The 27,672-nt window shown below is 44.3% G+C and overlaps 1 protein-coding gene across 2 annotated transcripts; it reads right to left on the reverse strand.

Annotated features, from left to right (window-relative positions):
• Positions 1-268: 268 nt before the first annotated feature.
• Positions 269-27,589, reverse strand: LOC114843138 (exostosin-1a-like). 2 transcript variants are annotated; one of them, XM_055503242.1, is made up of 11 exons: positions 25,651-27,589; positions 10,207-10,300; positions 7,828-7,935; positions 7,625-7,744; positions 5,973-6,105; positions 5,547-5,665; positions 5,296-5,391; positions 4,339-4,428; positions 4,018-4,178; positions 3,724-3,895; positions 269-2,496 (listed from the first exon to the last, which is right to left on the reverse strand). In XM_055503242.1, exons 1-11 carry the CDS (start codon positions 26,601-26,603, stop codon positions 2,458-2,460), a joined length of 2,085 nt encoding a protein of 694 aa, XP_055359217.1. In that variant the 5' UTR covers positions 26,604-27,589; the 3' UTR covers positions 269-2,457. The 2 variants fall into 2 exon arrangements, with proteins under 2 accessions (XP_055359217.1, XP_028985222.1); XM_029129389.3 differs by having other exon boundaries at positions 269-3,296; positions 25,651-27,586.
• Positions 27,590-27,672: the final 83 nt, after the last annotated feature.

Below are 27,672 nucleotides of genomic sequence, written 5' to 3' on the forward strand. Positions count from 1 at the left end.
ACACGTACAAGGAGGAAGCTAAAGGTATTATTTGGTTTGGCTCGCCCTCTGTGGCTGCAGCGTAGGAACCGAAATCTGTGGGACGTTTCTGAGCAGGTCGGAGTGAAAAGAAGACGACAAAGAACAATGTGGAAAGGGAACTTGTATGTATTCACCTGAGTGTCTTTCACCGTATTACGTAGACTTATGTCAATATCTGGGAAGGAACATTTACATTTTAGATGATTGGCAATAAATATTTACAGAACATAATCAAAAGCACTCAAACTGTTTATACCAGACAATTTATTTTTTGTTTTGTTTTTATAAAAGTATTTTACAAAAAATTGCATTTTTTTATCTTTTCATTTTAATCTATAAAATTAGGTCTGCAGTGACGGAAGAGAGTGAAGGAAGCAGGCAGAAATTCAGCTGAGACACAGTCCTGTCTAATGAGTCCTCTGTTGATGTGTGAGAGAGAATTATGCATGTTACATCTATTACTACACTTGTGACAAGCAAGAGAAAACGGCCTGTGAACCATCACAAGAATAACAATACAAGACAGTTTGAGTCTAAGAAGACCCCGAAAGAGTTCCTGAAGCAGAAAATACAGGAATGTCAGTACTGGATGATTGATGATAACCGTTTGTGTGTTATTGGATATTGATAAGCACTACTATGGAAACAGGAACCTGTTTGTTGAGCAAAGCAGACGGAGAAAATAAAAAAAATGTGCATTTCTTTTGAAGGCACATCAAACAACAACCCAGTGAAAGAAGAAAAGACAGATGTCACATTACATATTGCACCACGTTCGGTTCTGAAATGTGATCCGGTTTACAACCTTATTCAGCTGTCTCGATAGCACTGTGTTCAGTAATACTAGATTTGCTGAGGGGCTGGCGAGATGATAGCACATTCTCAGCAGTAGAAAACCCCATGCAGTTCCCTGCTCTGCGGACTTCTTAGTCTCCCACACATACATGTTCCGTTCTTTTAGACAGAACATGCATGCCATTCCCAAGTTTATTATCAGATGTAAAAAATATATATATTTAAAAAAAGGATTCTCTACTGGCACATATTGGGGGTCTGTGAAGGACTTTAGTTTCATCAAAACGCTTTATCATTCAGAAATGGAGCTAAATCTACTAATACAGTAGTCAGGCCAGGTGTAATTATGTTACTTGTATGTAGGTGTTGCTGGCTTATAAGGACAGATGAACATGATTGACACTTATGAAATAATGATTTCATATTGAACAAAAATCCCAGATAACTCGATGATGACACGTCAAGACTAAAATAAATGAAATCCAATTGGCAGTGGAACCAAACACTTAGCTGTCAAACGGCCACCTGGCTTTGTCAATTAGTCAGCTGCTCTGCAAACCCCTATTTCATGTTCCCCCGACACATGGCAGCCAACGTACATGTGGGATATGATTCACAGGACGAGCAGACTGACACGAACTGATCGCAACATCACTTGTGGAATATTCGATGAGCCAACGTTTTTTGCATTTTCATCTCTGAATGTAATCCAAGCATTGTAAGACACTGGCATGCAAACCTCCTCCTCCATCCTCTGAGAGGAGTTGTTCAAAGGTTTGATGGTCAGAAAGGCAAACTGGCGTCCTGCTAAGATACTGGAATGAAAGCTCCTAATGAAATCTATTTTTGAAGTTCTGCAAACATAACTTGCCTATTATCTGTTATCTAACTCTATCACAAATTGTTAATGGCAACTTATGTTAGTCCAGCCATGTGTTTATAACTAATAGGTAAAAATACAGCAGTCTAGGTGGTACGTGTAGGTAGACGCCAGCTCTGACAGTATCAAATAATGTTTGACACGACTAGATGAAAACGCTGTCAGCATGTGCTGCTGCCAAACCTGCCGCTCGATAAGATGAAACTGGGTTTACAACTGCAAGATAAAAATATATGAATCTGCCGAAAAGATGTCAGCTCCCTGGCTTTCACAGTGGTTTATGTTCTAAGCAGACCATTGGTTAGCTGAGACCCTATGGTTCTCCTCTGTGGTTCTTTGGGCCAGAATAAATTCAAGTACCGATTCCAAATTAGCATATGAGTCTATGAATAAAAAAAAAAGTCAAAGACATGACAAGGATTAATGATGATGCAAAAATGAAAATAGGAACACCGCTGAAATGTGTTTATGTTTGTGGTTCCTTCTCCTGATTCCATGTTGTGAATTTTGTGAAATCTAGCTAGGTGTGTAAGGATGTTCAGAATGGCACATGTACCAGAAAGGTAGCTAGAAACGCTGAATAGAAATGTCCTGAATGTGCGGTATAATTCAACAATAACCAGAATATGAATGCTGACCCAGACACAAAGAATTTAGTAGAGATTCCTAATTGAAACAATCACAGAGAAAATCACAAACCATGAAAACAAAAAACAGAAAGCAGCAAGATCATGGTGTCATTTCTGCACCGTGTCCTCTTCTCAGACTCCCACATCCACACGCAAGGTAAACTTGAGGCACTGTGAACATCAGATCAGTGATCAAAATTCAGTTCTAATGGTCGAGGAGCGGTTGTTCCTTTCTCTACCCACCCCACTACTGGTTTTCATTAAGACAATAGAAGCAGTAGTGCTGGCCATTCGTTCACTGTATAAAAAATAGCTAAAGACAATCCAAAATAGTGTTATCCTCTTCATAGTCATAATTATCAATAATTTTCTATCAGCAAAACCTTCAGGAACCTGTGCATAGTGTACAGAGCAAAACAGACAGACTGCCAGAGTGGTCGGCAAATTGAAGCAGCAAGCTGAGATTTCCAACTTCGTGATTTTGACCACATCAGTCTAAAGGTGAGAGATTTAGACTCCTCCGGTGTCTTTCATGGTGTATGCTGATAGACATATGTGCTCAGGTGTCACCAGTACACATAAGGAAAAGGTTAGATAGGAGAAACAGGAGAGCCATAGATGTTCTGCCCTACGTGTCTCTATTTCTCCGATCTTCAGTACCCATATTCCCTTTTCCATCTCCACTGATCAACCTATGCAATCACAGAAAGGCTCTATGTTTCTCTGCACGCCCGCCCTCTCGCTCTTTCCTTGTCATGTCCAGAGAGCGGGAGGGCTCTGATGGGTTATAGCCTCTCTATGTCCCTGTACTTTTTCCTCAGTATGGACACTTGGTCTTTAAACAGGACTGGGTCTAGTCTCATCTGAGAATGTACCAGAGGCATGGTGCCAAACCAGCTGGCAAATTTGTTCATGCAGGTCTGTCTCTGGGCAAAGTGGTCCGGGTCTGCCCAGCGAGACGCCCGGGAGCTCTGTGGGTGGAGAGAGAGAGAGAGAGAGAGAGAGAGAGAGAGAGAGAGAGAGCAGGCGAGTGAGGGAGGGTGGCAAAGGAATGGAAGAATAGACGGAAGGTGATGGGGGTGGATGCAGTCAGTGCAATTAAATAAGGAAACAAACTAAATTATGCATCATCAATTATTCTGACCTTTCAGAGCCTACTGAAAAATTTCCTGAGCTTTTTTAAAATGCCATCTTAAAGTAAAAACAAAATGATTGCAGTGTACTCATGATCGATGTGCTCCGTTCTATTTCTATTTTGAGAAAGCCAGGAGTCTCTAAGCAAAGCTGTGCATTGTTAAGAAAGTTAATGATGAACGACAAAGGTTTAATTTTTATACACAACATGTATAAAAAACAATCCATTTCACCTTCAGATATAACATAGTTACTCGGTCTCACCTGTCCCATCATAGTCTCCTTGTACTGTTTTTTCTGGGTTACTTTGATGGGTGGTAATTTAGTCACAGAAGACACTAAAAAGTTCATCAGGATGTCCTCGCAGTTTGACATCTGGTCAACCATAGTCTTCAGACTGGCTGGAAGGTAGCTGGTGTACAAGTAGTGGTAGTATCTAAGGGAAAATAGGGACAAATAGTGATGAGACAAAAACAAGAAACTGCACTGTGTTAGTATCGAGCTACTATGAAGAGTAGGATAGACATGAGCACAGAGTACAGAGCCGAGTGTCAGTACTTGTGATAGATGGCAGCCCCAGTCAGCACCATGGAGTAGTCATTGGTCCACTTTGAAGTGTAGCCCCACCGCTCCTTGTTGCTGTCCCAGAAGTGGCTGCGGGCTGGGTATCCAACGATGCGATCCGGGAAACTCTGCCACACTGTGAAGGCAAAGTCCACCTGCATCAAGATAAAGGAAAAAAAAACACAAAGAGATTGTGTGAGTGAATATATAAAGTGGAAAAAAAAGAACAGACAGAGAAACAGAGCATTCAGACAGCATCAGTGAATGAATCTCTGTAAGATGTACTGTGGATTTTTAACAGCTGTAAAGTCTGACCTCTGTGGTGGAGAGCACAGTGTCCTCATCCAGACTAAGCACAGCATCAGTGGGGATGGTGTCGTAGGGGAGGAAGCGGCTGCTTATCACCTGGTTTCATTTGAAAATACAAGATTGACAAGTGTAAGTTGGCAGTGTGCGAAAATATCAGGGTTAGTGTATATAAAGTTCTATTGTGAGCACAAGAGACAAACACTGCTTCCAGTTTCATTACGTCTGCCTGTGCTACAAATTCATTTGATCTTGCTGTGGTTACAGCAGAGTCAGCCACATATACAAGCTGACACCAAAAGCAGAAACACTGCACTTCACCGATGAGCTAACAGTTCACAGTTCACAGCCACAGTTAGAAATCTACGAGCAGAGGAGTGCGTTTACCTCCTCGATGGGCTCTGTGGCTTCTGCCTTTTTGCAAATAACTACGCAAATAACCCGGAACACGGGGGTTTCCAGTTAAAGAAAACACGAGCTGATTTAAACGCCAGTTTCAAATCGAAGATTATGCAGAGTTCTTACCGACAGCAACAACCTTGTTAGCCACATCAGCATTCAAGCTACAGAGCACACCATCGCAAAAGAGTAAAAATGTGTCAGACTTCTGACTAGTAAACTTATTTTATAGCTTACATGCTGCTAAGTATATGCATTCATATAATTTAGGCTTCATTATTAAAAGCTTGTACACTTTGGCTGATGATTGGTTTAGTATATTCATCCTCCTCATACTTCATACGTCATAATGATGATTTTTAAGGGTGGTAGCCTCATTAACCACTAATTACAAAAAAAACTAGTGGTTGTTGAGGGGATAGTTCACATATATGCAGGTAGGTCACTAACAGTTAGGTAGCTGTGCTTTGGTTCACCTGCTGCTTTAATCATTTGAACACAAAATGAATCCAACGTGGGCTTGCAGTGCTGAACGTGCCGCGGCTAACGAGCAGGAATCAGGCCTACCTTGCTTTCCCCTTCGATAACAATGACGGGGACTGATGTGACAGGCCAGCGGTGCTTGGCAGGAAGGGGCTTGTCACAGTTCCACAAAACTATCACCTGCACAAAGGGAACACATGTAGAGGTGATGTCCATAGCATGTACAGTAAACATGAGAAGGTGGGAATTCAATGAAACCGCATCCCACTCACTGGATAAAGTTCTTTGAATCATTTACTACTTCATGGATCAGGTGCACCTCTGGTGTGACCTACCTGAGCACAGTACTGGGATTTGGCCACAGCCACAAGCAGCTTCATGACCGGCTGGGACTGGGAGACCAGTGGGGTCACCACGTGAATGATCGCTGTAAACTTGGTGTAGGGCTTGACACCTGGAAACAACCACATGAACAACACATTTTATACTAACCAAAGCGTCTGCTAAACAACACAATGTTTCAGTCACTGTCTCTGAGATTTATGAACCTCCTAATTTGTCCTTGTTTACATGACATCCAAACAGGTCTAATCATCCTTGTAAAGGAGAAGGTACCAGCTGACCACGTAACAAAGCACAAACAACACGGTAGGTATAATTGGAGAGGATTTCTGTGACAAATGAAAAATAATTTTTTTGAAATTCATTTGCTTTCGCCACCTGTTCCTGCATTGAAATAATCAAAAGTACAGGTAACTGACCCAGCTTAGCATAGTGGAAGGGGAAATCTCCTAGATAGGTGGAGTATTGAGGTTGGTTGAAGAGGCCGCCTGGCAGACTGTTCCACATGAGGTTGCTCCTTGAAGTGTGCTGTAGTACACGGTCCTGGATGATCTGCAGAGACAGGAAGGAATACTGTAGAAATAAGCGTCATGCCACCATCCCCCAACTCTGTCCATTTAAATTAAATATAAGTGCAGACAAAATAAAAATCAATGTTGTACACTACTTATGTCATAACATCCCGTTAACAACATGTTAAAACCCTTATTAAACTACAGAATTATATCATACTAATCACCAAAAGCTATACTTCATCTTTGAAAGCAACATATGCAGTGTTTGTTGTTTGAGTCCCTGAACAACAAGAACTCCATTTATGAGATTATAACAAACACTAATAAAATGAATTTTCATGGGGTCCTATATGAAAGACTCGTGTTGGCAGTTAATGACTCAAACGTAATTGTTCTGGACTTCCGTAGATTGCAGGCATCACTTAATAATATCAACCTGGCCTTGTTCTGTGGAGAAAATAAACAATAACATCAAATCCGTTTTTAATAAAGTGGGTTGGAAACAGCTGTAGCCCACAACCACATACGGTTTGTCAGCAGGCTTCACAGCACCCACCGCTCCCACTGCACCAGAGCTTTAAGAAGACATACAGTCTGGAGAAATCCGATGAAATATTTAGCATTCTCAAGACCTGTGGTGCAGCTATACAGCAAAATATATCCTGTTCGTTTCTTGGAGCTTATCGCTGATAAACAGATTTTTGAGGCGCAACCTCACCTCGAATTACGGGAGATATCTAGAATCTGTTTGCTTCCTAACAGAGGGCACATGGAGCTAAAACCCACATGTTCCCAGTGCTTGTCCTGGAACAGCGTTAACAGCAGATCAGCTACTTGGGTCTGCAACTTTAACCTGCTGACAAGGAAACGCCAGCTCTGTGTACTTGCGATCTGGCTTTGCACCTCAGTAACAGTATCTGACCACAGCTAAAGGTGTCAACTGAACACATAGCAATACTAAAAATCAGTAGTTGCGTCTATGTTTGCTGCATTAAAGGTAAAAAATATACGACATGTGGCACATTAATCTTCTGTACCTGCCTTTTAAGTGAATCATCCTATCTTACTAAGTCAGCCTCAAACATCTTGTTTTTTTTCCTCAGTTTTGTTCCCATTTCAGTTTTTAATCCCCCCTGCTCTTATCTCTGTTTGTTTGTCTTTCTAGCCAAAGCGCAGTATGATAGTCTGGTACTCACTAGGAGGAATACAGATAAATAGACTTTGACAGGAACAACTCACAGACATGATTGATAGCCCAGAAATAGCAAGAAGCAGTCTCAAAACATGACAGCGGTGTTTAACAATATATATGATGCCTCTTTCACTGCAGCTATTACAGCTGCAACAAATACACGGCCTGCACTTGAAAGGAGCCAGCATGAAGTCCACAGCTGGGATGGACAGGACTAATGATATAAAAATCATAAACAGATGTCCGGGAAAATATTCTGCATTTCCAACTGAAGTAAAAAAAATAAAAAATAAAAATACACATCTATTAACTGAGTATGACTTTCATCCTTATGTGCCAGCGCTTCCTATGAATGTATGATTACCTCCAGTGTGGCTAGGACTATTTTCTCCACAGAGTTGAAGTAAGCCTCCCATAAGAACTGTGTTTGCTGTCGCAGTGAAAGGATCTTATCCTGATGGATGGAGCGCACTGTTGATGGGATCTGAGAAACAGGTAAACAAATATTAACATATTTTATTTCCCTCAACCAGAATACACCACATACACACAAGCACAAGAACCTACCTGTAAAAGCAGCCTTTCATCCCCAATCACAGCTGCTCTGTTCCAGTCGATGATCTCTGAGAAGGGGAGCTCCCAACCATTACTTAACATCACAGGCACACAAGCTGCCTGTAAGAGTAACACACAACACAAGATACACCCGTTAATGACAGGAACTGTTTGAGTCGGCTGCTCCCTGGAAACCGATGAGTCACACGCATGCAAACATGCAACTATGAGGTGAACCGCATTAATAATTGATAGAAATCACTTAGTGTGCACTGCGTAGACGATGACCACCTGTTCCATATTATTTCAGCTCAGAGGCTACAACTATACATTTGCATTACCACTATAATTTCTGCAAGCAATAATCCGAAGAGAAGCTGTAAAGGTCCATTTTCCAAGCAATCAGATCAGGCATTTCAACCAACAGGGTGAAAACATCTTCTAACACCTTCCCACTAACTCGAGAACTGCAGCTGCACCTTGACGAACAGTCAAAGTGACTAAAGGTAATGCAGCTCCATAAATATCAGCATTATACTGTGAAGTGGGAAAATAGGACCCACTTCAAAACACTGTTGAACACTAAAGCCCTGTTTGAGAAGTTAAATGATATTTCCTAGTTTGTGTGTGCATGTGATCTTATGAAGCCACTGAAACATTCTGGAAATGGAAAGTTGATGCGTGTTGTGGCTTTAAGTCCATGTGGATTTCAAACAGCTGGCCAGCATATGCAGCGTCCTGCACTGCAGCGACCGGCCCTATAATCTGTTAAGCAGGGTGCCATTCGCTGATTGGCCTCGGTCACCACTCCAGCACGCGCACGTCCGAGGCCTGAGCGTTTCCTGCATCATCGGAGTGCTGTGTAATCTCCTCTGTGTCATTAGCAGAGGCCACGCGCTCGCGAGCGATCTGCCCCCAAACAGCAATCAGTGTCCTGTTGCTCATTCCTCTTCCACGCATGCAAAACGCAACTAATTAATAAGCGTCACAGTCCCAGTGTAGCACACCCGTCGCGCTTGTCACATGACGCCTACACGGCAAACATCTGCCGAATCAGCCGCCTCTCCACAACCCAGCTTTGGTTCAGCCTAAGCGCTTCAACCTCCGCCCCAAATTCACCGGCGTCCACCATCCATCCTCAAATTGAGTGAGCTCCTGCAGGAGGCGGCGGGCGGACAGACACACTAATACCTCCAGGTCCAACCATACGTCTTAGTCAACCTCTGCACTCTGCCTCGACTGCCGCTGCACTGCTTTCCCATCCTGTGCCGACCCACTCATCAGTCCACTTCAGTCTGGCCCTGACCCCTCCCCAGTGGTGCAATTAACTTCCTATTCCAGTCAATACAGTCACTGCCCATCACCTATTGTATACTCACCCATCACCAGTCTAACAGAGTGCCCGAAAATATATCATTCCCTGACTGCTTCTCTGCTTCTATCCCTACAACCATTGCTTTCATTTATTCACACACAGAAAACTGCATTGCTTTTATTTGCTATTGATTTTTCATTAGATCAAAACTGAAGAGAAATACAAAAGCAGAACATTTTACATTGTAACTGTGTGTAGAGGTAAATCATTCTCCATTATGCATTCAATAAAATACAAATACATTTTTTGTTATTTGGGCATGTTCTCAAGACAGGATCCTTTGTTGTGTTGATGTAAATGAATGGAGTCCAAACACATTTGTTGAGTTTTCATCAATTTAAACAGCCATGTACTTGTCAGTACATGAAACACTAAAAAGCTTCAGCCTTTCTACACACGCAAAGCGTGGAGGTAGATAAACGAGACTGTAAGTGACACAGGTCCATCGAAAAATGAAATGTGGGGAGATGAAGGAGAAAGAATGGGAGGAGCAGCGAAGAGGCGAGTGAAGAATGTGAGACAAACAAGCACTGATTAGGAGACAACAAGAGACAAGACGGTGGGAAACACAGTGAAGACAGAGTCGGAGGCAGCTGAAGTAACACGAGCTGCACAATAACATAATGACTGGCAGTGGGTGACAAAGCTACTGGGAGGAACGCAGTGCATCACTTTTTCCATTCTCAACCAGTCAGTGACTCACTGAAGGCTTTATTGTTTGATCAGCACAGCTGCAGGGCTGACACACTGCTAAATTTCTTGAAAAACTTGGATTTGCTCATTATGTTTAGCTGCCAGCACAAGCTGCCAAATGTGCACCTGACTGATTCTGGTACTAAAGAAACCTCAAAGCTGAGGCGGTTTTAGCACAGAATGAAAAATGCATGCGATTCAGCCCCAGTTGAGGTTTTATGGGGTCTTGTTCTTTGAATCCGACCCATAACGTTGGACAGCACAATTACACACCTACAGAATCCGATTCCTGACAACCTAACAACTGCATTTGAGTCACTGACCTGTAAAGCTTCTAGGAAGCGAAAGGAACCCAGCCGTCGTCCCCGAGGTACCAGGCAGAACGTAGAGTTGTACAGCATTTCCCTGTAGTCATATCTGTAAAATGGAGAAAAAAGAGCTATAATCACATTTTATTTTGAAATCGCAAAAAACAAAACAAATGATTTTGGCTCCTCTTCCTTTTCTTCTCCCAGACCTCTTTGAACCCCTTGACCTCAGACCTGCACATCTCAACACCCCTTGTTTCTTCCTCACTACCTGCAGCCTATCTAAGCCTCAGTCAGCACTTGTCTGGATTAAGGAGCTGCTTGGAATTCCTTCCGTGTCAGCGCTACAGTGGTGCAGGTAAGGGCTTTGAGGAAAAAGCGTGCGCCACTTCTGTCGTGCATTAAACCGGGTTTTACGTGATAGCACAGGAAGTATGAAAAAATTACTTATTAATTAATGTGTTATTTGTAAACAAGCATTTACACAACTTTGTGCTGGAATTTAATTTTAAAAAGTGAGTATTTATTTGCGAACAGAGACCGTGGGTGTCTTGTTTTTTTTTCCTGTTCTTTTAACTTTTGCTGGTGCCCCGGGGTTTGTGAGCTAATCAGACTTTGCCACTTCTCTGCATTTCTTGCAGGAATAATATGACTGTCTTAAGTAAGACAGTTCACTGAGTGTTTAGGCTCAGACTCTGGAACAGATGGAGAAAACTGGTCCAAATATCTATCACATCATATCATATTGTGATTTTCCTGATTAAAAAATAAAGAAATGCAAGAATCTTTATGAAAATATGCAAATAAAGCAGTAGTTTAATTCTAACATCTGCAAATAAACTACAGGTAAACAACAAAAACAAAAACATTTAATTACAACAAACTACAGAACAGAGTAAATAAATCAGAAATCCAAATCTTCTCCGATTTCTGAGCCATCTTACACATGTAGTTCACTTATTATTGAAGAGAGGGTCTTTACCACACATCGCCATGTTCCATATTGCAATCTGCTGGCTTTTGTTTTAGCTAATGAAAACCTGCCAAATGTCAAGCAAGCGATTTCGGAAACCATCTGCTAACAAGTGTCAGCAAAGACACAGAATGCCAAACCAGCTGGATAACAAGTTCTCCAAAGCATTTACATGACAGCGGGTATGCGTGATTACACCGAAGGAAATAACAATGACACTTAACAACACCACTTGTTAGCACTGACGTGTGGCGATGCAGTGCTGGAACAAAAGGAGACTATGCATCAAAAAGAGTTTTTTGATGCATAGTCTCACATTTTACTTGTGGTCTGCCAGAGCTTAGGCTGCAGATGAAAGCCATGTTCATGTATGATCGAGTTGATATGTTTTTACTTTAACCAGCTGATTCTGTCCTCATGGCCAGCCTGTTATTTCTACAGACAATATCAAACTAACAAGGTCTGCAATGACCTCGAGCCATTAACAGATAAAAAGCTACAGTACATGTACTTGGTGGCACATACGATTATGTACCATCATCTACACAGACGTCTGACGACGAATACAAGCTATGCGCACGACTAACTTTTACACGCCTATTAAAGCAAAAGTATAGGCCCAAATTCTGGCTGGGTGTAAATCTCACATCTATCAAACTCGCTGTCACGGAGGATGCTAAAGACCAGATGTTGCTCTCCCTGCATACCTCCATTCTTCCCCACTTTTCCAGATGGCTGTCTGCGGGGAGGAGAAGCCTCGCAGTATGCAGCGTGTCAGTGGAGACGCTAAGGATGAGTGTTGAACCTAATTCGCGCCTGGGCTCGCGTCTTCTCTTTTACTTTTTCTGACACTGTCCCAGATGTACGCGCTCAGCAGACCGGTCCCATCGCGCAAAAAAACACAGGATAGGTGTCAGTGAGCAGTTAGTCATATCCGGTACCTCGCAGAAATGTCAGCAATTAACTCAGTGTGATATGAGGTAAATCCTGCCTTGTCCCATATTTCCCGTGCTCTGATGTGCAGATGGTTGCTGGTGAGAAGCAGTCGCAGTAACAGATTGGAGAGCACTGAATAACCACACCATCGGAGCAATGAGCTTGACTTTCTTGTCACCCCTCCACTGTGATATGAAAATACCATAATAAGTTGAATGGAGAAACACTTGGTTAATAAATAGAACAGTGACACTCGGACATTTCAAGAGCACCAAAAACCTAGCGTGAGCAGGTGCCGTGTGAATTTCTTCTGGGTGTATTCATTTGGTGCAGTGATAAACACAGTGTGTAAGAGCAGGTCTGATGACTCCAAACATTCACTCAGGAATCATTAGGGCTCAGCAAGATGCACAGACCAGCTATAAATATCTCGACAGCAACCAACAGCAGTCTTATGCATATCATCTTTTTAGGCGTCACCTTTAAGCAGCGCCATTTGGACGCTGTATCAAATAAGCAGATACACAGCAGATATTAGAGTCCATTTCACGTTCACAAAACCATCTTTGTGTAGATTAATACTTAACTACACAAACATACCAAGTAATTCAACTTCAGACTAACTGATTTTAATTTAAGTAGTTCACTAATCCCCAACTAATGCAGCATCGTTACTTCAACACCAGGTCAATGGTGAACAGCTTGTTGACTCATCTTTCCATCCAATTATTACTCTCACTTTAAAGAAGAAGAAGAAGAAAAAGAAATTAACCCTTAATAGTCCCACAGTGGGGAAATTCATTCTCTGCATTTGACCCATCCCCCTTGGGGGAGCAGTGAGCTGCCACATGAGGGGCGTTCGGGGAGCTAGTGCGAAGTGTCTTGCTCAAGGACACACCTGATGCCGAGGCGGGGGATCGAACCGCAGACCTTTTGCCTTCCGAGGTCGACACGCTACCAACTGAGCTACCAGGCCAAAAGATGTAGGATTACATTTATAGAAACCTGTTGATTCATGGACATACAGTAATTAAAGGCCATTTATTAATATTGCAGAGAAGGACACAGTATGATGCACAGAAAGAGAAAAGAATAACAGGATGAGAGCTGGGTCAAGAGAAAAGATCAACCGGTCTCCTAGCAACAAGAATGGATGGTGTGAAAAAGAAATGCACGGCTCACTCTGTCAAGTGTCTAAGGAGACTTAGAAGAACAGCCAAAGTGTTTGTCTCCCAGAATCTGTGCAAGAGACCACACACATTTCTAACACAGCAGCTCACAGAGGGGACTGCAATCAAAGGCGGCATTCGGCCGCTGTGTGACAGGTCAAAGTTCACATGTGGGATCCTTTAAACTATTTCCTCTCCTAACACACGTCTATGGATGCACTGCTTGTTCATCGACTACAGATCATGTCATTAATGAGAGGGACTTCATCCAGAGGATGCTGTATTTTAAATAACCGTCGGCGCATGAGTATTAATGCAAACTCATTAAATCATGAACCAGTTAACTGAGAAGTTTGTTCTGTTCCACTTTCCCAACACTTTCAGTATGAAGTCTGTGCGAGCATGAACCTTTAAATATGCTGCCTACCATCTATTGTGTTGCTACCACTCATTATGGTCACACAGAAAACCCACGACAACAAAGGAGATACATTTAAGAGATGGAAATGGAGGCAGCTCCAGTAGCTTCTGTTCACCCATACAAACTTCATATCTCATTTTCTGCTTCCTCTTTCCTGCCACAGTTGAGCTGCGTTGTTGAGCAGTTGGCTGTTGCCAGGACTATGAGTTCAAACCAGAGGAATTTCAGCCTGAAAGGGACCAAGTGAAAGTGAGTGTCATCGCCTGAGAAAGGGAAAACAAAACAAAAACTGGAGTTGACAGTCACACACTGTATCCGTGCCCCCACGCAGCCAGAGCCACCCATGGCAAGAATGTCACTCAAAACTCAAACGCACAAAAAGACCCGTTTTGATGTGAAACCACTTCTGAGCCACTTAAATAGTAGTGCCAAAATCCTCTGCTTTGTTTCCGATGACAAGACGGCACACCGAGAGGTAGATATGTACAACACACAGTGACAGTCAAAGGGAGGGGGCACACACACACACACACACACACACCAAATACACTTCCTATGTGGAAAACTCACACTGCACGTACACTATGAGAGCACTCACTGCAGGACAGAACAATCAAAAGGCGACTCTAATACAAGGTCAACGAGACCCTTACATTACTCCATGCTCATGTTACAAGGGCTTGATTAGTCATCAAGCTAGCTCACTGGCACATGGTATAGGGAGCAGATTACACTCCAGCAGACAGTCATCCCTGAGGAATCTAGAAACATTAGCTCTTCGCTGTGGCTTTACTGAGCACGCTGGGATCCAAGGCAGAATCTCATCCACCAAATGCGTGATTTGTGCGCGCCGGTGCGTCTGGATTCCACATTAATGCATATTGCAACAATGCAATGCAGGCGAAAATGGGACAGAGTTTAGTGGCGAGGATAACTGGGAAGAGATACGACAGAAACTTTCCCAAAGTTATCGAGCTTAAAATACCCCAGTGGCCCGAGGAAGAGAGCGTTAAAGATTAATGGTCAACACTATTATGAATGAGATTCACAGCACCATCTTTTACTTAATGGCGCAGTTCGTCTTAGCCGGTTTACCTGTGGGTGACAATAGAAGAGGAACAAAGCAGAGTTTAAAAGAAAATATAAATCGAATTTAAAAAAGGGGGCTACACAGACTTGGGTCTGATGTGATATCTGAAGGATTATGACTTCTACGTTTAACTTCCTCGCCGGTCACACATTTCCTGTTCTGCTTCTCAGGCTTTAGTTTAAGGGGTCCTTCTGTGGCAAGAGGAGGAAATAAAGTCACGCCAGTAATAAAATCCTTGTTTGAAAGGATCTGCTAAGTAGACACTGCGGTAATTGAAAATTACAATTCCTATAATTAAATTGACTAAATAATCGCAAAATAAACAAATAACGCAGTTCAGAAACTCTCTAACTCTTCCAGTGTTTTTAATCTTCAGGACGAGTTCAACAGATAAATGCTGATTGCTATTACACTGCAAGGGAAAGAGCATATCTTGTGTGTAAAAACCAACAGTGTGTCTTGAAGAGCTTTAAGGAGCACTAAGTCAGTGGAGTTACCACAATGTTAGCACCAAGACTGCTCTTTAAAAATCACCTTATGATCCCTATCTTTCCCTTGTTAATGAGTTCAAAGGCAGCTTTATAAATCATTTACAGACACAGAGGGGGGTGTCAGGCTTTACATAACCCCAGGTTACCTCACCTAATTACATGCTTTGAATCACTCTTCTTTTTTCTTGAGCCCCTTCAGAGTTTCTACCCATCACCAACACTTTCATCTCTACAAATATCCCTGCTCCAAAAGGCATTGTGCATGCGCACAGACCAAAATCTGCTGATGCATCTCACAACCGTCCAGAAAATGTTTATGCCAAGAGCTTACTGAATTACACCAACTCCCCCAGGCGTTCTGGAGGATGCCTTGGCCACTTCTCTAATCAGCCATCCATCAGCTTGATGAGGCTGATGAGCAGGATGCTTTGAAGTGTTCTCCAGATACCATAAAGCAGAACCAGGGAGCCTTGGAGATAATGAAATTACTGTTGTTAACAGAACAGCCATTAGCACTGGAATGTCAGGCCTGACCTATGTGAGACAACATAAGGATGTGAGATTGGCCGGTTCAGGTCAAATTATTTGACTGCGGCAACACCCGTGACACTTTCTCTATTTACCAAAAGCTGAGTGTAATAGTGGGTAATTACCAAACACAACAACACAATGTGGAGTTGAGTTTAAAAGTAAAAAGCAACTTTACACGAGTACTTGTTCAAATGCCTTTTTTAAAAATTATTCTTTTACTTTGCGTGCAGTTTGGTAAATGAGCTTCTTCTGCGCATCCGGACGATAAACTCTGGGAAATCCTGATCAAGCTCTTGTGTGTACTCATTCATCCACATTACACACGTCTCTGGTGAGCGGTTTGCGTGCCTCATTCAGAACAAAGGTGGAAGTTGAGCAGATAAATCAGAGAGGTCCCCGAGCTTGAAGGAATGCCGCTGTCAAACAGGCAGTGAGTGATTCCACCGCCGACGCGGTGGAGCTGAAGCTGCTGCCGCTGCAGTGGCAGCTCTGCAACAGAGAGGAGTCCAGGTCAGGAATGTCTCTGTACCTGGGCCAGGGAGGGAGGGATGAGGCGAAAGGAAGAGAAGGCCTGAATGACAGAGTTGGAAGGTGAGAGCGAGAGAAACAGGAAAGAGCAGCAATAAATAGATAGGATCTGAGATGGGCAGGGGAGGCTGAGACAAGCAGGCGAAAAAGCTGACACATCAGACAGCAGGAGACCGGCGGGTATGAAATAAGGTAAAATCCCAAACAACATGCATCAGTGACTACAGGCACCTGTGAAAATATATGTATATCTGTGTGAACATTTTAACTTTAATGTAGACAGCTCCTTGGCATGCAGAAATGTTTTTTTGTTTTACCAAGGGTGGAAAAACCCTGTCAACCCACAGACAGCCGCCTTACTTTAATGGCAAAGCAGCCGTGACAACAGCCATGGCAGGGAGACGGAGGCTTTGCAATGTCTCTTTCAGTTCAGAATATGGGGCGTTATAAAGCGAATTTGCTATCAATGCACCATCAAATGGACTTGTGGGCTGTGTCTGATCTGATCCAATATCCATCATGCCGAGCGAGGGATTTAGATAAACCCTCACCGCTGGGACTAGGATCTTCCCTGGACTGAGAAGTCTGCTTTGGAGCGTTCCGTGTTTGTTTGTGTGTGAGCGTGATTTGGGACATTATCTGAGGAGCAGCGGAACAGCCCAACTGCATTTGGCATGAGGTTTTTAGGACGTGCCACGGGGATGGCCTTATGCAAGTGTAGAGAGCACCACAGAGCAGAAGTGGAAGGAAGTGGAAGAGGAGTTTGGTTTGTTTACATGTGTTGGCAGTTTGTACTTCAGGACGAAGTGTGCGCGCGGCCACGAGTGTGAATAAATGGGCAGTCACTGCAAACAGAGGAAGCAAAATCCACACTGACTAAAAAGATACTTATTCAAACATCTCTCCTTTACTTGCCTCATTATTTCAGAGAGGAGGCATAATCTTAAACACGGGCATCGGAAGGCGTAAAAATAAAAGGCAGAGGAGAAAGATCTATCCAACCTGCTGATGACAACCAGCTTTAACTGTACCGGGAGAGAATGGCGAGTGCAAAGGCTGTACTGAAGTAGGGCTTCATTCTGATGCTCAGGGTAAATTAGTGTCTTGCCAAGTTCAGCCGCCAAAAACGAAGTGTAAACACAGTCTTTTCGCTCTCAAGAGGGAAAAGATGATTACCTCACAATTACGAGACCACAGAGAAGAGAGGAGCCCCATTGCCTTAGTGACAGAAAGAGAGATTACAGGGTGGCGGCAGTACTAATGATGATGGGGGACAGGAAAAAGCCGAGCAGTTCATCCCAGAGGACGCACAATATTGCAACAACTTGCAGAACTGTGTGGCACTTGACTAAGTCATTGCCAGCCTCCTTGAGAGAGCGAGATGAAGAGGGAATGTTTTATTTGCCGCCCGGCTGCCGCTGAGCGAGACGGTGTTTTTCCTCAGAGCGCTGAGTCGTCGACAGCCACAGAGGTGTTCAAAGATGCAGACAGTTAAAGGCACAGGTGTAAAGCGACTTCTAGCCGCTATAGGAGGCTAAACGCAAACACTTTACACTTGTGCCTGTGTGCAGTCGTATTACAGGCGCCGGGTTCATTCTCACGGAGGCTTAGAGTGAATGGAGAGCTAGCGTTACTATGCACCTCACCCCTCAGGTTTAAACCCATCTATTAAATCCTCACTCCCTAATGTGATGACTGTGGGGGTGGGGCAACCTAATCCTATACTGTTACAATGATACGCGTGCACATACACACCTCCGCATGCGCTGGTAGCGATGACGCCCAGTGACACACTACTGGGTGCACCAGTGTAATTAGAAAGAGTCACGTCACGCAAGGCACAACGGATTCAAAAACACACACAAACCACATCTAACATACTACAGCCAGGCAAACTGTGCAGAGCTTTTGCTGCTTTCGTCCAGAGGTCAAAGGTCAGAAATCTCACAACTTAAACATATCATAAAACTACATGAACAACTGCAGCGACATTAGTGAACTATGTGAAAACATCACATTCAATGCTGTAAAAACTGAAATAAACCTCACCTTTAAAATACAAATACACCCCCCGCCCTCGTCTTTCTGGGCCTGTCAGTGTTCAACAGAACCACGCGTCAACCCGATCTTGTGAACGGACGGCGGGTTGCATAGCAGCGCTGTCTGAGGCTGCTGAATTCCTCTGTATCCTCGCAGACACGCTGGCCCACAACAAAGCCATACTTTGGCCTAATGAATTCCACGGCCAGCAGTGCTCGCTGCTGCAGGCAGGTAATTAGTTTGAACAGCAGGAATGATCAAAGACAACACTTCCTGCCTTGCCCTCTGGTTGTGACCTCGAAAGGGGGAAGGCACAGATTTCAGTGGGTGAGAGGAGGGAAGAAAGTCTATTAAGCTTTGCCAACAGCCACAGATGACGGTGTTAGTTGGTTCAGTTTAGTCCAGTAACTTACGCTTTTGGTAAAACAAAGTGTTTTGCAACGCGGCTGCTTCTTGTGTTTGTCAACATAAATCCTTGCATCACTTCACATGAACTTTATTTGGTGACTTCAACATTATGACAAGTCTCCATTTGCCACTATTTCATGGACGAGTTGAGACTCTCTCATATTTGGGGTTATCGCCATGTGTGCTGGAGCTTCTCTCCCTCTTACAGCGCCGACTGAAGCCCTTATCTGACAAAGTGGAGCCTGAAGAGGACGGAGATAGCCTATCTGTCTGCGTTTGTGTGCCAGGTTTATCTGATGATCCAAGTCACTACTGAGCCCACAACATATTGGCTGCTATTTCTTCATCGCTGCCAAGTGTGGTTACATTAACACAGAAAAACATGGTCTCAACACAGGTACCCTTAAGAAGTTTCAAGAACGATGACACTCATTTCTCATATCTTCAGCTCCAAGCCCTCACTATACAATACTAAGCCTGTTTATTACTACTATTATTATTCTCAATTCAAAGATGAAGCAATAATTTGCAGCAGTGACTTAAAAGCAAGACACTGAGAGACTGGATTGGTGGGTCAGCACTCCACACTGAATGAGGATTAGGATGGCCTTGTTTTTTGAATGCTGCTTAACTCTGCACGTAGCTCTTACTGTGTATTTCATTGAACATGAGATAATTGAGAACGTACTTGCCCTACCGAGCACGTTTTTGAAAAGAAAAATGAATCTCACAATCACGTCAAAAATCACAACACGTCTTTGTCCACAAATAAACCATCTAATATTAGCGTTACATTTTTTTAAAACGCTCTAATATCTTAGTTTCCTTTTTTCATCATAAGTTACTAAGGGAATTTTCAATTACCAGTAGGTGCAATTTTTAAACACAACCAATCACATGTATTCATTCCAATAGCTAAAGTTGGAGAACAGAGCATGTGAGATCCTAGGAGAATACTTGAGCAAACTTAAGCTGTCTGGGATTGCAAAAAGCTCAAATACACATAAATTCCATCTTACTGGCCTACACAAAGGTCACTGTGTACATCTCCACAACCATTAAGGTCGACTTATGTTTTACTCAAATTTCAGTTTCACTTTATCCACCCCCTAACCATCGCAGATTCAAATTTGTTCTGCTTAACTGGATCACATCTGTCAGGTATCAAGGAACCAGTGATATGTGCCTCCACGTGAGGACATAAAAGTTCCTTCCTGGAATGGACCACGCTCCATGTCTGGCACGTGGACATGCCACACCGTCTTCCACTCTCCCAGCATTCCAGCTGGAGTACATCACCTGTACATGACTGCCAAGGACATGACATACATCATCCTGTTGAGACAAGAGTTCAGAGGGGGGGGGTGCATGACACACAAGTGGCCCTGCCCTCTGTGCTTAGCAATCCAATATTATCTAGCCAGAAAATAAATAAATGGATAAATAAAGCACATTTGAAATTGATCAGAGAGAGTGTGAAAGGAAGACGGAGAAGGAAGACAACGCACAAACACTCCAGCACATGCAAAAGGAAGCAGGACTGAAATGAGCACCAATAATGCACAAATCGCCAGATGCAGGTTCTCTTTAAATTACACTGCACCGACTCTTTGGCCAAATGCCAAAATGCAATATAGAGCTGGCTACTATACACGTGGATCGTAAAGGTTTATGCTGGCACTCCCCCTCCTTCTCTATAAATCCTGGCAGGCACTGAAAAATTAGATGGCCATGAACTCAACCTAAAGTGACCCACTTCCTGCAGATTAAGGAGACATGTGCGTATATACTGTATACATACAAATACACAGATCCTCACAACTCAGTAATTATGAGACAATGATTTCTTTTCAGCCTCGGTCCTCAGTAGTTTTAAACTAATTAGCCACAACAATAAACTCATTAAATGTTTTAAATGTTGGAAGACACAAGTCAGCATTGACAAAACTATGAACTCACATGACTGGTGATAATAACATGCTATTTTATGTACAAGAGAACTAAATTTTCTTTGTTAGCAATCCTAATTTGGTTTTCTTAAAATGAGGCAATTGCAATTCATCGTGTACGGGAAACCATCATCCATCAGGCTTCTTCCAGGTACTTTTCAGAACAAGATCTACTCTCAGCATCTCTTGGCTGACGTCTTTCACACTCAAGTAGAAGGCGGCAAGCATATGCTGTGTAAAATTAATCCAGCTGTTACCCACAAACACATGAGCTATTCAACAAGATATAGAAACTGTGATAGAAATGTTGCAGAACCAGCGCATTCAGCGGAGCTCAGTTAAACTGATTAAACTGTTTAAGGCCTGGGGGAAAGTGAGCCACATGTGAAAAAATGTCATATGATGCTGGATTCTGTCAGCATTCAAGTGCGAAATTAGCAACACAAGTTGAAGTGACAGCAAAATGTATTGAGTGTACATAAATATAGCAAAATGTTTTTGTGACAGGTTGAAGAAGGCTTCCATTGATGACAGATGCCTATATAGAGTGCAGCTAATCTAGTCTCTATTGTAATGAATAATAGAATGACAGAAGGAAAACTTAATAGGTTGTAGGTGGAACTGAGTGACAGTAAAAAGCCACAGATAGACAAAGACCAAGAGGAGACGCTAATGCGGCTACAAAGAAAGAAGAAGCAGCAGCAGCACGGGGGCCTTTACTCAGCAGAAACAGTTCCTGCTGAGCGTTCCAGCACACACTCTTTCTGCGCCTACAGGCCGTTACCTGTGTTTTCATTTAGTCCTGCAGCGCCCCAGAAAAAGCTTTTGGAAAACTGACCATTGCAAAATGGCCGTGTGGTCGCATAAGTGTCGTTTCTAGGCATGTGCTGAAGAAGCCGGCCATGTAATCCGTCTGGAGTGGTTTTGTGGCGTACCGGCTCCCACCGCTGCCTGCTGTATCGCTCTGCTCTTTGCAGCGGTGCCCAGGCGGTTTACTGGCAGAGCGGAGTTGTAAAAAAAAAAAAAAAAAAAAAAAAAAAAAGACTGAAAGCTAAACGAGCCTCGTGGAAAAAGGGAATAATTCCGTAAACAGAAGTCAGTGTGTTAAATATTGCACAGCATAGCATCTTTATGATACAGTGAGCCAAACCCCCGGCTTAGCAGAAACTGCAGAGTGAACAGGGTGAACGGGCAGAGGAGGAACTTTGAGGACAATGCGCCTTTACTATTACGGAAGGCCACGGCATTAGATCAGACTTGATATAACACCGGAGAAAAGGCATTTATGCTTAATGTGCAGGAACTCCGACATCGACCATCCTTCCCCAGTGATTATCGTTTTCACCAATCTCTGTAAAGCCTGCATCAAGTTGGCCAGGAGCCCTGTGCCAGGGGCTTTGGCCAATACTGAGGATTAAAACCCTGCAAGTCTATAAATACATCTAACAGACCAGCGTCAGCACCCAGCCAGCTATTGCACTCACCTCTCACTGCTGGATGGCTGGCATGTGTTTTTTTCCTCTTTTCTGCCTCTCTCCTGCTTTCACTTTATCCCCCTGTCTTTCAGCTTCTCAGACTCTCACTGTTCCCTTTGTATTCCTATTTTCCCCCTCCAAGTCCCTCTCTCAGTTTGTCACCCACTCTTCTGTGTCTCTCCCCTCAACTCTAATTCTCTCCCTCTCATACTCTCTCGCTTGGCAGGGCCTCTTAATTGGAAACAAGCTGTGAGAGGGCTTTTGGTTTGAGGTTAAAATTGCATCTGACCTGCCTCCTGCTGTATCTTTTCTTTTTTCCCTTTGCTGTATTACAGGCTCCTACACAGAGGCTGAGTGCAGATGCATGAAGGACAGAGTGTAGTGAAGAGGAAAACAGAAAGTTGATTCTATCCACTGGCTGGAAACAGCAGGGACATGACAGGCAAACAAGCAAAATGGAGACGTACACAAGTTTACTTGCGCAGAAATTCCGCGGAGCACTTAGAGTTCCTAGTATTTGAAAAGCACAGTCAGAATCAAGCTCGAGACATTTTGGTAGTAGAAGAACTAATATGTCACATCATATAAGTACAATATATGAGCAAGTCACTTGTTTATTACACAGCAAGCAACTAAGCAGCACACACCCTGGCATTAAGTACCAGTATAAGTATTGTGAACCTGACGTGCAACTGTCTCATGTGACAAGTTTGTAGTAGAGGCCATGTACATGTGAATAGTTTTATCTAAAATGTTGAAATTAAACAAAACTAAAATAGAGTCTAGAGTCGTGACTATTACATTAAAACAGGCCACACATATACATGACAAGCTGACATCCAGGGCATAAAGTCTCAGCTATTACACAAAAATGACATGGCCATTACATGGTAATTATGAAGAGAGGCTGCATTCAGTCTGTCACAACTTCCTTGTTGTCAGTGGGAGAGGATAAGAGGGATTTGTGGCACAAAGGGCCACAGCCAGGCAGAGAAACTATTACTTCCACCCAGTTAGACCACAGACTGCGCTGTCTGGCTATATAACGAGACAGTGCAACCCGGTCACAATCAAACATGCCACCCTGTATACGGAACCCAGCGCTGGACAAACAACAGTGATGCAGTAAAAGCCAGGGTTCGTTTTGGGTCTGATTGTATCGGGTGGAATAGGCGTTCACGCAGCACACCTACAGAAAGTTTGAAAGTAAATCTAAATCTATTTGCATGACCAACATCTGCCCAATCCACAGAGATATTTTTGAGAGCTCTGCTCAGTCAATATTTTCCCAATTTGCAACATGTTACAATCAGCTTACCCCAGCTAGTAAGTTGTTTACAGCACAGTACAAGACATTCATTTGGAAAGTGGTATCATGACCCAAATACAAATATTGATCTCCTTGGCAACTGACTTTCTTGACTACTGTCCCACCCACATCCAAGCCACTTCAAGCTCCACTCCCTTGTAAAGCCGTGCACAAGTGGGTGCCAGGATGGGATATGGAGCAGGTCTGGGTGTGATTATCGACTGGAACTTGTTCAAATTTTGGTGAATGATGAATCAGCATTGTCAGATATAATGTCAACCATTTGGATGTTCCCCCTAAACTGCAAACCACCAACCAAAATGCACTCCAAATAGGCTTCACGAAAAACTTTAGTCTAATGATTTTCTTGGCCCACTGTGCTGGTGACTGAAAACCTCAAACTCTTAAATCAATGCAAACAAAAAAAGTTGCTCTATAAACATCACGGTACAGTGCAAGATATTTGGAAAAAAAACACCTATTTGGAAAATGTGCTATTGTCCTATGTGTACACAAATTATTGGTGTTCCCCCAACATGTGTTTAAGTACTATGAAAAAAAGCACAGATGAGGAAAACTAAATCTTTGATGCACATTATTCACTATTCAAGTGTAGGAACGTATAACCATAGGGGTTCAGTGTCAACTGACTGATGTCAATGTGGCCTACTGAAGGTGTACTGACAGAAAACCACAGTAACCACGCCATGAACCTAAGCTGGTGAGAGCCAGTGAGATATCTGAAGCGTGCTTCCACCCCACTGCGGCCCATACTTAATGACAGGACGATTAATGTTTCCTTTGGGTTACGGCTCGGATGCCACCCAACCCACTGTGTGAAGTCACTTCTTGGCAGCCAGCGCTGAGCTGGCAGAGAAAGAGAGAACACCAATATCTAATGCCTTAGAAGTGATACAGAGAATATTCCTCTGCTGAGCAAACAAACGAGCCTCATAAGTGGATGATTACCTTCACAGGTAGATACAAGCAAAAGCAAGAGAGATGTCCTACAGTACATTAGACAATGTAATATGTGTTTAATCAGCCTTCACTTTACACAAAGAGCAAAACACTAGACAATATGATAATGGTTGACATGGGGGTCATTAAAAGCAGGCCCCCAAATAACACAGGGGTCACACAGGACACAGGTTGGGGCCAGGGCATTCCTGGCTGATGCAGTTGGGTTTATCTGGGAAATGACTGAGCAAACAGGGGCCACAGAGGCTTCCCCTTACTGGCACCAGCGCTTTGTCCCCACTAATCCACTCCAAAAAGCCACAGTCAAACACCCAGCGCCACAGAGTCACCAGTAACAACACAGCGCAGTCTGGGGGGACACGAAATGAATCCCACTGGCCAAAGCATGGAGACAGACGCCAGTTTGCTCATCAGATTCGGGCACAGAGAGCGCCGTGGCTTAACAGGGAGCGCTGGTGATGGGCACAGAGCACCTTTATGAGGTAGCCAGAGCTGCGTTCAGCAGGGAAGAGCACTGGACGAAGTAACACGGAAATAAAAACAAACATGTCCATCTTTCAGTCATGAACATGCCTCATGATGACAGATATCGGTGTGCTTGTGTGTGGATTTCTATCTGACAGAACCTGGCAACTTCTACTAGAGAGCAGCAGAACTCAAAATACCACATGCTGTCGGGCAAAAAGGTGGAGATGTCACAAAAAACAAGGAGATATTGAATTAACTAAATCTGTGTATACCTTTGTGTATAGAACCATTCTATACGAGCAGGAACATGACAAATCATTCAACACGGCATTTATACTGCTGCATCAAGCAAAACCAATGATATTGTACGTGTTCATTTATGAAGCAGCAAAAAGTAACGAGACGTGAGCTTAATCAGACTCCTGATCAGAATTAGAACCTGGTCTTTGGTCTCACGAGAGCGCCGGTGTCCTGCCAAAACACTTGAAACCGGTGGAGATATTGTTAATGATGAATTAGAGTTGGATAACAGCTTCAGTTCAAGCGGGTAAATGTAACATAAACCACCAAACTGAGAAAAGGAGAAATAGAAGACAAAACATGAGAGAACCCACGATGGGGCATAACGCCCTCATTTGTCACCACAACCACACAGAAACGACACAGTGTAGATGATGGGAAGCCACTTACTTGTCATACTCAGCATTGTCTTTGTCACAGCGGGCGTCCTTGTGCTTCTGCCAGTCTTTCCCATGCTTACAAGTAGTGAGGAGGACCACGTCGTCCGAGTTATGGACATGATATAAAGCGTTTCTAGTGTCTGAGCCGATTCCTGTTAAATACCGCTTCCCCTTGAAAACCAGCATGTACTTCCTGTAAGGGGGGATGGTGTTGTGTTTCATGTAGCCCCTCTCCCCACCTGTCCTGGGATGATCTTTAGAGAACAGGGGGATGGAAACGTCAAAGTTGGGTCGAAAGTTCTCCGTGCTGATGCTGGCCTTGGCCAACATGGCGTGGCCGATGTCGAAGCCCAGGTCCTCCGTGTAGTCGGGCCACGTTCCCGAGTATAAATTAAAGATGATGTGGTTTTTGCCTCCATTCCACAGAGGAAGGCTCTGGATTTTTGCTTTCAGGTTGTGCACATACTGGGGTGAGAGCTGGTCCCTGTCCAGAGTGTCCAAACTCAGAACAAAGAGGCAAGCCTGTCCAGGGTCGGGTGTGTAGAACCTGGAGCCTTCGATAGAAGACAAGATGTTCTGGTAGCTCTCGGACATCTTTTCCCCTTTCTGCTGCGGGTAGACGTAGACCCTGAATCCGTTCCTCTGGCACGACGAGAAATCAAAGCAGGACTCCATTCTGCAGCGTCTCCCGGTGTAGACGCCCGTGTGAGCGTCCCTCTTCTGCCGGGGAGATATGTGTTCGTCGTGGTCGTCGCTCCAGTCCTGCTTCCAGGAGCTGAACGCGTCCATGCGCCCCGGGAAGGGACGCCACCGCGCCCCGGGGTGGAAGCCGGCGAGGATGCGCTCATCGCGCCGGCTCGGACCCTGCCGCGATAGCGGGACTTGAATGCCCCCGAAACAGAGCAACAGGATGAGGCAAGCACCAGCAGAGAACAGAGTTAGGTAGCGTTTTCTGGCCTGCATGTGTCCTGCGATCTGCGATAAGATGTCCGGCGATAAATCCAAAATATCCCCAAGTTTTGGTCTCACCACCTCCTGTGGGAGCGCTCCGCCATCTTCCCCCGGGCTGCAAGGGCTGTGCGCTCAGGTCTCCCACCTTCTGCTTTAGATGCCTTTCACAAGTCCGGGAGCTGATCCAACGCATGTGGGCGACGTATGATGTTCATTCACCGCGTCCCCTCGTCAACAGTTGCACCGATCGAATGGCAGCGTGCTCCCCGGCGCCGCGGAGGGACCCGACGACCCTCCGGGCTGCGCATCCGAAGTGGATCGCTACTTTCGCCCAGTGTCGCTCCCGTGTCGCGGCCGAAACATCGCCTCGCACGAGAGGAGCACTCGCTTCCAGCGCAGCCCAACCGGCCCGTCACCAACAACGACCCAGCACCAGCCGGCGCAAACTTGTGTCTGTGCGGCGGCGGCGTGTGTCTGACTTGTTGCCTGGACAGTTAACTATTGTCCCCGCTGGAAATTAGCCACCAAGCCGCTACCGGAGCCCTAAAACCTCGGCATGTACTTCCACACACCGGCGTCTCATTAAAAAATAAAAGTAGCACTAACACGGCGTCCTTAAACCAGCCATTTTCCCCTGCCCATTTAGCTAGCTAGCAAGCTAACTACCTGGCTAGTTTGTGAAAACATTCCCAGTTAGCTTGTTAGCTAAGCGGTTGCATCAAAGTAGCTTTAACGGAGCCTGGAAGTGAGTCCAGCCTGTCTCCGTCCTCCTCTTAAACACCGCCTGTCTTCATTCGTCAGCTACTTATCTGCCGCCCCGTTTGTGTTTCACCGTCGATTCCTCCGGTCGCGTAAAGTGTTCAACTGATTCCTGACGCACACACACGCGCACATACACACGCACTGAAACCAGAGGAGCCGCACAGACTGCGAGCCAAGCGGAGCCGCACGCCAGTCCCACCAGGTCGGGCGCTGACGACGCGTGACGTCACACGGGCACAGCGCGTTCACTTTCCCTCTCCCTGCATCCGACGCGGGCGGGGTTTCCGGGTTCACACGTTCATGCCCTGAGGGACCCGAG

Source organism: Betta splendens, chromosome 16 (genome assembly GCF_900634795.4).
Source record: "Betta splendens chromosome 16, fBetSpl5.4, whole genome shotgun sequence".
NCBI classification, from domain to species: domain Eukaryota; kingdom Metazoa; phylum Chordata; class Actinopteri; order Anabantiformes; family Osphronemidae; genus Betta; species Betta splendens.